This window comes from Oryctolagus cuniculus, chromosome 1, assembly GCF_051225735.1.
Source record: "Oryctolagus cuniculus isolate XC-2025 breed Fujian yellow rabbit chromosome 1, ASM5122573v1, whole genome shotgun sequence".
NCBI classification, from domain to species: domain Eukaryota; kingdom Metazoa; phylum Chordata; class Mammalia; order Lagomorpha; family Leporidae; genus Oryctolagus; species Oryctolagus cuniculus.
In genome coordinates this window covers 184,075,806-184,088,333 of record NC_142867.1, presented here as the reverse complement: position 1 = coordinate 184,088,333, position 12,528 = coordinate 184,075,806, and the positions used below count along the sequence as shown (strand labels likewise).

General features: G+C 38.5%; 1 protein-coding gene across 4 annotated transcripts in view; it reads right to left on the bottom strand.

The window, feature by feature from the left end:
• FOCAD (focadhesin) overlaps window positions 1-12,528 on the bottom strand; it is a 381,374-nt gene that overhangs the window by 174,600 nt on the left and 194,246 nt on the right. For all 4 annotated transcript variants that reach the window (XM_002708074.6, XM_017340978.4, XM_017340982.4 and 1 more), the window contains 2 exons: window positions 11,990-12,120; window positions 8,207-8,333 (listed from right to left, as the gene is read on the bottom strand). In XM_002708074.6, coding sequence (XP_002708120.1) covers window positions 8,207-8,333; window positions 11,990-12,120 — 258 coding nt within the window. The remainder of the gene's footprint in view (window positions 1-8,206; window positions 8,334-11,989; window positions 12,121-12,528) is intronic.

Genomic DNA, 12,528 nt, shown 5'->3' with positions numbered 1-12,528 from the left:
TAATCCAAAGGCAGGAGCCAGGTGCGTCTCCTGGTCTCCCATGGGGTGCAGGGCCCAAGCACTTGGGCCATCCTCCACTGCCTTCCTGGGCCACAGCATAGAGCTGGCCTGAAGAGGGGAAATGGGAAAGAATCCAGCGCCCTGACTGGGACTAGAACCCAGTGTGCCGGCGCTGCTAGGTGGGGGATTAGCCTATTGAGCCGCTGTTTTTTTAAAAAATATAAAATTGATACACCATTGGCACAACTCACCAAAAAAAGGGGAAAAGAGCTAAATCAATAAATCAGAAACTAAAAAGGAAATATAACATCAGATACCACAGAAATAAAAAGAAGCATCAGAAGTTATTACAAAGAGTTGTATGTGAACAAACTAGGAAACCTAGAAGTGGATAGATTCCTAGAAAGATACAATCTACCAAAATTAAGTCATGAAGATGTACCAAACCTAAAAAGACCAATAACCAAGACAGAAATTGAATCTGCAGGCCAGCGCCACGCCTCCGGCTGTGCACTGGCACACTGGGTTCTAGTCCCAGTCGGGGCGCCAGATTCTGTCCCGGTTGCCCCTCTTCCAGGCCAGCTCTCTGCTGTGGCCCGGGAGGGCAGTGGACGAGGGCCCAAGTGCTTGGGCCCTGCACCCGCATGGGAGACCAGGAAAAGCACCTGGCTCCTGGCTTTGGATCAGCGTGGTACACTGGCCACAGTGCACTGCCACAGCGGCCATTGGAGGGTGAACCAACGGTAAAGGAAGACCTTTCTCTCTCTCTCTCTCTCTCTCTCTCTCTCTCTCCTCTCTCACTGTCCACTCTACCTGTCCAAAAAAAAAAAAAAAAGAAAGAAATTGAATCGGTAATAAAGACCCTCTCAAACACACACACACACACACACACACAGGACCAGTTTCACTGCTGAATTCTACCAGACATTTATAGAATTCCAACTCCGATTCTTAATCTATTTAAAACAACTGAAAAGGAGGAAATCCTCCTGAACTCCTTCTATGAAACCAGCATCACTTTAATATGTAAACCTAGAAATGATGCAACAAAGAGAACTATAGATAAATATCCCTGATGAACATAAATGCAAAAATCATTAACAAAATATTAGCCAATTTAATACAACAACACATCAGATAAATCATCCATCCTAAGTGGGATTTATTCCTGGAATGCAGAGATGGTTCAGCATTCGCAAATCAATCAATGTGTTACATCACATTAACAAACTGAAGAACAAAAGCCATATGAAAAGCATTTGATAAAATACAACATGCTTTAATGATGGAAACCTTAAGCAAACTGGGTATAGAAAGAACATTTCTCAACACAATCAAAGCAATTTATGACAAAACCATAGCCAGCACCTTATTGAATGAGGAAAAATTGGAAGCATTCCCACTGAGATACAGAACCAGACAAGGATGCCCACTCTTATCATTACTGTTCAAGATAATCCTGGAAGTTTTAGCCAGAGGTACTAGGCAAAAAAAGAAATCAAAGGGATACAAATTGGGAAGGAGGAAGTCAAATTATCCCTATTTGCAGATGACATGATTCAATATATAGGGGATCCAAAAGACTCCACTAAGAGACTATTGGACATCATAGATTGGTAAAATGGCAGGATATAAAATCAACACAAAAATCAACAGTCTTTGTATACACAGACAATGCCGCAGCTGAGAAAGAACTTCTAAAATCAATCCCATTCACAACAGCTATAAAAAAACCAAACACCTTGGAATAAATTTAACCAAGGATGTCAAGGATCTCTATGATGAGAATTATAAAACACACAAGAAAGGAATAGAATAAGATGCAAAAAAATGGAAAAATTTTCTATGCTTATGTATTAGAAGAATCCATATGATCAAAATGTCCATACTACCAAAGCAGTTACAGACTGAATGCGATACCAATCAAAATACCATGGACATTCTTCACAGATGTAGAAAAAAAATGATGCTGACATTCATATGGAAACACAGGAGACCTTGAATAGTTAAAGCAATCTTATATAACAAAAGCAAAGCCGGAGCCATCACAATACCAGACTTTAAGACATACTACAGCAAAGTTATAATCAAAACACCCAGGTATTGGTATAAAAACAGATGGATAGACCAATGGAATAGAAATAATTCTTAGCATTATAACCAACTGATCTTTGACAAACGAGCTAAAATCAATCTCTGGAGGAAGGACAGTCTCTTCAACAAATGGTTCTGGGAAAACTGGATCTCCACATGCAGAAGTATGAAGCAAGACCCTACCTTACACCTTACACAAAAATCCACTCAAAGCAGATTAAAAAAAACCTAAATCTACGACCTGATACCATCAAATTATTAGAAATCATTGGGGAAACCTACAAGACATTAGCATAGGCAAAGAGTTTTGGAAAGGACCCCAGAGGCACAGGCAATCAAAGCCAACATTGACAACTGAGATTATATCAAACTGAGAAGCTTCTGTACAGCAAAATAAATAATCAGCAAAGTGAAGAGGCAATAGACAGAATGGGAGAAAATATTTGCAAACTATACAAATCAATGTAACCTAAAACTTATGAACCAAAATAAATATTTTTCTCTTTCTAAAATTAGCTTCTCCAGGGTATTTTAGTATAGTAAAGATAAGCATTGTGTTAAAGTGATCATATGGATAAGATTGTGTTAGAAATAATCATATACGGGATTAAGTATTAAAGTGATCATACAAATAGGATTAATTGCTTGGGACTAATAATAGAATTAAGAAGACATGAATTTCCAATACATGAAGCAGTCCATACAGCAGATTCATAGAGTAAAAATCATTTTCAGTAGCATTATGACTTCAGAATAAACCCTTAAGGCATTCCGGACTGGCTGAAAGGCACACAAGAGCATTTCAGGCATGGAAAGCTAAGACTCTGGCAAAAAAATGTCCTAAATGAAGGAACTCAATGGGTGAGACCCCAGTGGAAAGAAGTGAACAAAGAAGGATATACTTTTCTTTAAAGGAAGGAGAGAACTTCCATTTTGCTTATCGTATTGTCTAAATAGTGACAGCGCTTGTGGATTCAAAAGGTTTCCTTAACCTAGGCAGCTTATTTCAAGAGCCTTGGGTGATCAGTGGTGTCATAGATAAGAGTGTTAATTGTTAAATTAACAACAGGAGTCACTTTGCACTAATTCCCATGCAGGACCTCTGCCCTCAAAGAGTTGTATTACGAGACTTATCAGTAGAACTTGTTTCCAAAGATTTATTCCATTTTACTGTATTAAGTGGAGGATATTCTTATGTCTCTTAAATTTTAGTTATGCTAAAGTGTCCAACTCCATTACTTGGTTTCTTAGGTGCTTCTTTAATTAATGATAAAACTTGTTCCCAAAGACTTACTTTCTTTTAATGTATTAAATGGAGGATATTCTTATGTCTCATAAGCTATGGTTATGTCTAAGTGCTCACAAAAAAGTATGAATCTTGGGTGATTTTTTTTTTTTGATAGGCAGAGTGGACAGTGAGAGAGAGAGAGAGAAAGGTCCTCCTTTGCCGTTGGTTCACCCTCCAATGGCCGCCGCGGTCGGCACACTGCGGCCAGTGCACCGCGCTGATCCGATGGCAAGAGCCAGGTACTTATCCTGGTCTCCCATGGGGTGCAGGGCCCAAGCACCTGGGCCATCCTCCACTGCACTCCCTGGCCACAGCAGAGAGCTGGCCTGGAAGAGGGGCAACCGGGACAGAATCCGGCGCCCCGACCGGGACTAGAACCCGGTGTGCCGGTGCCGCAAGGCGGAGGATTAGCCTAGTGAGCCACAGCACCAGCCGGGTGATTCTTTAAAGTTAATTAACTTTCTCAAAAAAAAAAAAAGTGAAATTAACTTTGAGATCAATGCTTTTGAACAGTCCTTGCCTTGACTATTGAGAAAGTTTTTTCTTTTTTCTTTCTTTTTCATACAAATTATCAAACTCTTTACTTACTATATCTCTTTACTTACTTAATTGCTTGTTTATAAAGTTAATCGAAAATAGATCTTAGTACAAAATAAGACTTCGAATAGAAGTGGGAGCAAGATGGCCAGCGCCAAGCGCCACGGCTCAATAGGCTAATCCTCCACCTGTGGTGCCAGCACACCGGGTTCTAGTCCCGGTCGGGGCACTGGATTCTGTCCCGGCTGCACCTCTTCCAGGCCAGCTCTCTGCTGTGGCCCGGGAAGGCAGTGGAGAATGGCCCAAGTGCTTGTGTCCTGCACCCACATGGGAGACCAGGAGAAGCACCTGGCTCCTGGCTTCGGATCAGCACGGTACGCCAGCTGCAGCGTGCTGGCCGCAGCGGCCATTGGATGGTGAACCAACGGTAAAGGAAGACTTTGTCTCTCTCTTTCACTAACTCTGCCTGTCAAAGAAAAAAAAAAAAAAAGAGGGCGCAAGAAAGAAGAAAGGAGGGAGTTTGGGTGGGCATGGTGGGAAGAAGTATTATATTCCTAAAGTTGTACTTATGAAATGCATAAAGTTGGTATTCCTTTGAGTGGATTTTTTAGTAAAGTACAATGCATCTTGTAAGGTATAATGCATCTTCTCTGACAAAATTAGAATAAAGCTGGAAATCAACAACTCAAGAATCTCCCCCAACAAATGCAAACACTTGGAGACTGAAGAATAAGCTCCTGAATGAACAGTGGGTCATAGAAGAAATTAAAAGAGAAATAAAAAAATTTCTCGAAATGACTGAAGAAAACAATACAACATATCAAAACTTATGGGATATAGCAAAAACAGTGTCAATAGGGAAGTTTATAGCAATTGTTGCATATATCAAGAAACTGGAAAGGCACCAAATAAATGAGCTTTCAATGCTTACCAGGTATCTAGAAAAACAACAAACCAAATCCAAAATTAGTAGGAAAAAGGAAGTAAGTATAAGGCAAGACCCCTACCTTATATCTTACAGAAAATCCACTCAAAATGGATCAAACACTTAAATCTATAACCCAATACCATCAAATTACTAGACAACATTTGGGAAACCCTGTAAGACATTGGTATAAACAAAGAATTCTTAGAAAGGACCCTAGAGAAACAGGCAATCAAAGCCAACATTGACAACTAAATTGGGAAGATTCTGCACTGCAACAGAAACACTCAGCAAAGTGAAGGAGCAACCAATAAAATTGGGAAATTATTTGCAAATTATTCAACTGATAAATGATTAATAGCCAGAATCTGTAAGAGCTCAACAACAACAAAATAAACAACCCAGTTAAGAAATGGGCCAAGGTCTAAAACAGGCATTTTTCAAAGGAGGAAATTCAAATGACCAACAGACATATGAAAAAATGCTCAGGATTACTAGCCAACTTGAAATGCAAATTACAACTACAATGAGGTTTTTCTTGACCCCAGTTAGAAAAGCTTTCATACAGAAATCAACAATCAACAAATGCTGGCAAGGATATCAGGAAAATGGTACCCTAATCCACTCTTCATGGGGATGCAAACTGGTACAACCACTGTGGAAGATGGTATGCCGATATCTCAGAAATCTGAATATATATCTACCATATAACATAGCCCACTCCTGGGAATTTACCCAAAGGAAATGAAACCAGCATATGAATGAGTTTTCTGTACCCCCATGTTTATTGCAGCTCAATTCACAATAGCTAATCTATGGAATTAACCCAAGTGTTCATCTACTGAAGACTGGATAAAAGATTATGGAATATGTACACACTGGAATACTACACAGTGGTTAAAAAAAAAAAGGAAATCCTGTCATTTGCAACAAAATGTATTCAACTAGAAACCATTATACTTAGTTAAATAAGCCAGTTCCAAAAGGACAAATACCGTATGTTCTCCCTGATCTGTGCTAATAGAGTGCTTAAAAGGTAATCTACAGAAGTGAAATTGATACAATGAAAGTATCATTGATACAAGTGAAATTGATGCAATGACTTTGAATAGCCCTTCTCAACTGATGAGAAACAGTATTTTTGTTGTTTTTGTTGTTTTTCATACTATTTTTTGAACTCTTTACTTAGTATAGGGTTAATCATATGTGTTTAAATTTAAATGAAAATAGGTATTAGTATAAAACAAGAAAGGGAACAGGAGAGGGAGGAGGAAGAAGGGTGGGAGTGCAGGTATAAGGGAGGGTAGGATGGGAAGAATCACTATGTTCCTAAATTTGTATTTATGAAATGCATTAATTTTGTATACCTTAAATAAAAGGTTTCTGGAATTTTAAAAAAAAGTGACAATTGAATTTCATAATGTTAAAAGAGGGACACAATGGTAAAGACAATTGTGTTTAACCAAGCAAAGAGTTGAGGTATCAAAATAAGAAATAGGCTTTTTTAACATTTTACCTAGACATGATGTCTCAATTTCTCTAGAATACAAAGGAATGTGAGAAGCAAGCTATTATAGTATAATAGTGGGTTCAAATTATCAATGTGCACAGCAGTTTAGATTGAGGAAATGGATTTAGGGAGCAGTACTCAAAGATCCCAAATTGTCTCCTTCAATTATACAGAGGGTTAACAATAGGTAATGGGGGGATAAGATTCCATTTCAAGGAAAAAATTAAGTCAATATTACATATTATATAAGTTTCAAGGAGGAAATCAAAGAATTTTTAGAATCAGCTTAATGGAATTGCCTAGATCCATTTGGCAACCAAATTGTCTGGAGGAAATTCAATAATTAGAGAGCACATATATGAGTAGACATAATACTAGGTTTTTTTTGTGTACAAAATCACTTTAACTTCATTTGAAGAAACAAAGGCCCAGAGAGGACACACAGCTAACATCTGGGATATATTGGGTACTGTTCCATCAGTACATAAAAAGAAACATGCTTTCTACCACATCAGGTAAAAAATTTCCTATTTCCAGGACTATCAATGTTAACGAGGAGTCTTAGAGAAACAGAATGAGACAAGCCAATGTCAAACTCAGGGTACTTTTTATGAGTTGATAAGCGAGCACACACAGACCCTAGACCCTTATAAGTAGCAACAGTGGATAGGTGAAGAAATCAATGGAATTATAGAAGCAATAAGACTACATTATTATTTAAGGGGCAGTGAGTTAATTTCAGAAATAAACTGATGCCTGTTTGAAAAAAATAATGAATAATCCAACATGATAACAATGATTAACTTTCAGAAGTGAAAGTATAGGAATCTTGTCTCAAGGCTTCTATTTAAAAAACTTAAAAATGACATTTAGAATAATTTATTATGAAGATAGTATAATTGCTTAAGTGGCACTTCTCACCCCATATGACAAATTGAAGGAATGGAAAATAAAAGATATGGGTTATGTATAGTGTTCTCCTGTTGTAATAGTCATGTCATGAAGTTCTAACAACTTTTCCAACTATTGGGTGCATAACAAGAAAGCGATGTCCTTAGCACACATTAGTTTCTGATTAGTTATGATATTCAATGGCTACTGAAATAAGTGTTCACCTAAAAGACACAAGCTTATTCTCATACCAAGATCCTGAGTAAATAAATAAATAACTTTCTCTCTGAAATCTGATTTCCTCATCTTCAAAATAATGTTAATGCCTTAATGGCAAAGTTGTTGAAGAACATACATGAAAAGTGGCTAACAGAGGGCCAGGAGCTATGTTCAATATAGTTCTTGCTCATATTATATCAGTATTTCATGATCATCATTATCAACCATAATTACTCATATCCTGAAGAGAATTGTGCTTGCTGTCAACCACTAAAAAACTACTGTATATATTACTTATATCAAAAACTTTGATTAGGTCAATCAATGATCTTGGATGTAGTTACCACATTTCTCCAAAACAGTAAAGACTCTCTCTGCTGTGTTGTAATTCTGGAGTAGTCCAAAGTCCATATAAATAATTTACAAGTTTAGTTCTAACATTGACCCAACCTACGCAATCTAATAACCAGGAAGGAAGGAATTCTTTGCTAAAGTCAACAAAAAAATTTTGAAGGCTACAACAGTGCCATCAAATTGGTCCATGCTAATTTCCTCATCTCACCTGCTTGTAAGGCTCCCAAATTACAAAATTATCAATACAATCAACAGCTCTTGATTATAAGTCTACTCCATCTTCCCAACAAAAATCTCTGGATATGAATATTCAGATTTTCAGTTACTTGAATATAATCTCACATCCTTGTAATCCTACACCTTGTAAAATATTTTCAAAAACACCTACCTCAGCTTGGCAGAGCGAGTGAAGACCTTGTAGCACCAAAGCAGCTGGGGTAGCTTGATCAGGTTTGGTGCATTCATTCAACACCTGAGAAATAGCTGCCAACATATCTGCACCATGCTGATATGGTCTACAAGAAATGACAGTTTAAAAATGAAATTAAACAAAACAGCCTTTACTATTCTCAGATTTTCTACCTGAACAAAAAGAATTTATGCATATATTTACCCATGTGCCCATTAAATGCCAATTCTCAAATACTAACAGTAAATGGTTTTCTTCAAAATTTTGTATGATGGCCTTTTTTGGCATAACTTACTGCACATTTTTGATGTAGAAAAAGTACCCAACAATGGAAAATACTTTGAAACACATTTTATTCTCAATAAATCACAAACAAAAATGTTTTAAATTGAGAAAGACAAATTTATAATAATGGTAAATGGAACAAATCGGCCTTATTTTTTTAAAAATGTATTTATTTATTATTTGACAGGCAGAGTTATAGACAGTGAGAGAGACAGAGAGAAAGGTCTTCCTTCCGTTGGTTTACCCCCCAAATGGCTGCTATGGCTGGCACTGCACCGATCCGAAGCTAGGAGCCAGATGCTTTTTCCTGGTCTCCCATGTGGGTGCAGGGGCCCAAGCACTTGGGCCATCCTCCACTGCATTCCCAGGCCACAGCAGAGAGCTGGACTGGAAGAGGAGCAACCAGGACTAGAACCTAGCACCCATATGGGATGCCGGCACCACAGGAGGAGGATTAGCCAAGTAAGCTACAGCGCCAGCCTCACCAATTTGCCTTATTAAGATTATCCGTTAAGACAGAGCTTTTCCTGCTTGGTGGTTGCTTCAATATCAGATATCAACTATGAAAGAGGTATCTGAGGAGCCAGTGTCATGGCATAGGAGGGTAAGCCTCTGCCTGTGATGCTGGCATCCCATATCGGCACTGGTTTGAAACCCAGCTGCTTTACTTACAATCCAGCTCCCTGCTAATGCACCTGGGAAAGCAGAGGAAGATGAACCAAATGCTTGGGCTCTTGCACACTTGGGAGACACAGAACAAAGTCCAGGCTCCTGGCTTTGGCATGGCCCAGCCCCAGCCATTCCGGTCATTTGGGAACTGAAACAGCAGATGGAAGATGTGCATACTCTCTCTCTTTCCTTCTCTCTAATTCTGCCTTTCAAATAAATAAAAAATAAATCTTAAAAAAAAAAAGAAAGGAAGTAGGGATTTGAGATCAGAAGTTCACTTATGGTAGGGGTGACATGATACTAAGGTGATTACACCAATCATAGTAATACTGATGATAAAAGAATAATAATACAAATTAAATCTGCCTGAGCTCCTATCTTGTTTCAGGCACTATGCTAGATTCACTCTTTCATCCTTCTCCCCTTCCTCTCCTATCTACACCACATGTACTCTACTAATTCCAGAATACCTTTAAATTCACAGTAATGCAGATCTAATCCCTCAATTCCTTATTATCCTCAATGATTTAATCCATTTGCCAAATAAATAAAGCTCAATTGATGAAATTGCCTGATACGATTCTATTATTTCATGGTCTTAGAAATAGAAATAATTTTCCAAAGCTGGAAAAATTTGCCAGGTCTTGAGACAGTAACTGATAGGAACACTAAATAAGTCATTCATAGACTCTGAGGTAGTCTAATATTCAAATTCTGAGCCAAGCCTTAAGTATCTGAAATAAGAATGTCAGTTAATAATCTGTCATCTCTGAAATATTTTCCCATTTTTAAGATTTATTTATTTACCTGAGAGGCAGAATTACAGACAGAAAGAGGGAGAAGCAAAGAGAGAGGTCTTCCAATCCAATGGTTCATTCCCCAAATGGTCAAAATGGCCAGAGCTGGGCCAATCCAAAGCCAGGAGCCAAGAGCTTCTTTCAGGGCTCCTATGTGGGTCCAGGGTCCCAAGCACTTGGACCCTCTTCCCCTGCTTTCCGAGGCAATCACACAGGAGCTGGATTGGAAATGGAGCAGCCAGGAATTGAACTGGCATCCATATGGGATGCCAGCCCTGCAGGAGGATGCTTAACCTACTACACCTCAGGTCTGGCCCCTCCCTTTTTTTTTTTTTTTTTTTTTTTGACAGGCAGAGTGGACAGTGAGAGAGAGAGACAGAGAGAAAGGTCTTCCTTTGCCATTGGTTCACCCTCCAATGGCCGCCGTGGCCGGCACGCTGAGGCCGGCGCACCATGCTGATCCGATGGCAGGAGCCAGGTACTTTATCCTGGTCTCCCATGGGGTGCAGGGCCCAAGCACTTGGGCCATCCTCCACTGCACTCCCTGGCCACAGCAGAGAGCTGGCCTGGAAGAGGGGCAACCGGGACAGGATCCGGCGCCCCGACCAGGACTAGAACCCGGTGTGCCGGCACCACTAGGCGGAGGATTAGCCTAGTGAGCCACGGCGCCGGCCTCCTCCCATTTTTTAATACTTTAATAAAATCTAAACTCCCTTTTCTTGGAGTACATATGTGTAACATTTTATAACTTTTATATTGATGTTATTTTTGTATTACTGAAAGGCAGAAGCTTAGAAAAGAGGCAAAACAACTGAGGCTTTGATTTCTTATATATTCTGATCCAAGATTCCATTTGCAACAGGAATCATCCATGCTTACCTGAATCTAGGCCAACCCACTGCACAACTTCAGGAGGCACTATGCACACTGCTGTCATTGACAAAAGTGAGAATGCTGCTTCCAAGAATTCTACTATGTGATGGCATAATCAACATACGAAATTGCAGGATTACAATTTAAGTACATCAAACCTATCGCCTTCATAAACATCTTTATTTTGCTACATGCAAGAAAAGTACTTCTGACAAGGTAGAGCTTTGCTTGGGTTATTTCAACCTTGTTACTTTATTGATCCATAGTCTAGAATAGCAAAGTCATCCCCCTAATATCATCATGCTTTTTTAAATTCATAGAACATCTATGAAGATTCAATACCATATCCTCTCTTGCTATAATCCCTAATAATTCCATAAAATGAGTCACAATTAAGGCCTTCCCTATTAAGAATACTTAGAGTCAGGCAAAACATATAGAAAGAATATAAGAAAAAACAGGGGCTGTTATCATGGCACAGCAGGTTAAACTGCCAATTACAATTGCAGCACCCCAAATTGGAGCGCTAGAAAGCAGCAGATGATGACCCATGTACTTGACCCCTGCTACTACTAGCGAGTATTAGCCTGAATGGAGTTAGCTAGACTCCGTTTTTAAGCCTTGGCCCAACAGCAGTCATGCGGCCACTAGGGGAGTAAACCAGTGGGTCAAAATCTCTCTTTCCTTCCCCTTTGCTTCGCTTCCTCCCCTCCACTCCCCTCTCCTCTCTCCTTTTCTCTCTCTCTCTCCCCCTGTCTCTTGCTGTCATTCTACCTTTCAAACAAATATATATTTTTTAAAAAAAGGAAGAACAGTTCGATTATAGTCTATTGCTTAGTTTTGAAGGATTTATATACAGAAAAACAGAAAACATAGCATCAAGTGTTTTACTGCAAAATGAAATTATTTTTCAGCCAAGGATATAAATATCCTATAAACCTAGATACAAAATTAAAACTGAAAAGACATACATGTTTCTCAAAGATATTTTCCAGAAGTATTACTTATTACAATCAGAAATTGTGAGTTGAAATTTTTTTTACTAGTATCTATCTTTCATAGCTTCTTGTTTGCAAAAAAAATTAAGTAAGAAATAATATATCACAATGTACATTCTCAAAAGTGAAGCACAACTTACCTTTGCCTGCATATATCTCTGATTGATGCTGCTTTAGCAATCAGCTTCTCCCATTGGACCTCCTTGCCCACAGAAAGAGAAGGTACATCAGACATGGCCATGAAACGCTGTAGTTCAGGATAGACACGATCCTAATAAGGCAATTTAACAAAAAAAAGATAATTTTTCATTCAGTTGAATAATCATTATCTCCTTTTGTGCAGCATTTTCACCTCCAAATATTACATCTGCATTGCAAATTACAATGTATTTCTTCTAATCAACAGAGAAGAATGCTGTTGTGATTACTGGGGACTTTCTTACAGACATATGTATGGTTCATTTCATAAAACAAGAAGAAAGTGGCTAAATGTCACCCTAATTTTAAAGGCCTTAATCACTTATAACCATATTTCTCTTATGTTCTAATGCAAATTCAAATATAAATTTAGGAAATAAGAATTTTTTATATTCTTAATTTCTCGGAGATTCAATCACTATTGACTGCACTATAGGTCAAATGCACCAGAATGTATCAAAGCTTCTCAATGCAATCACTG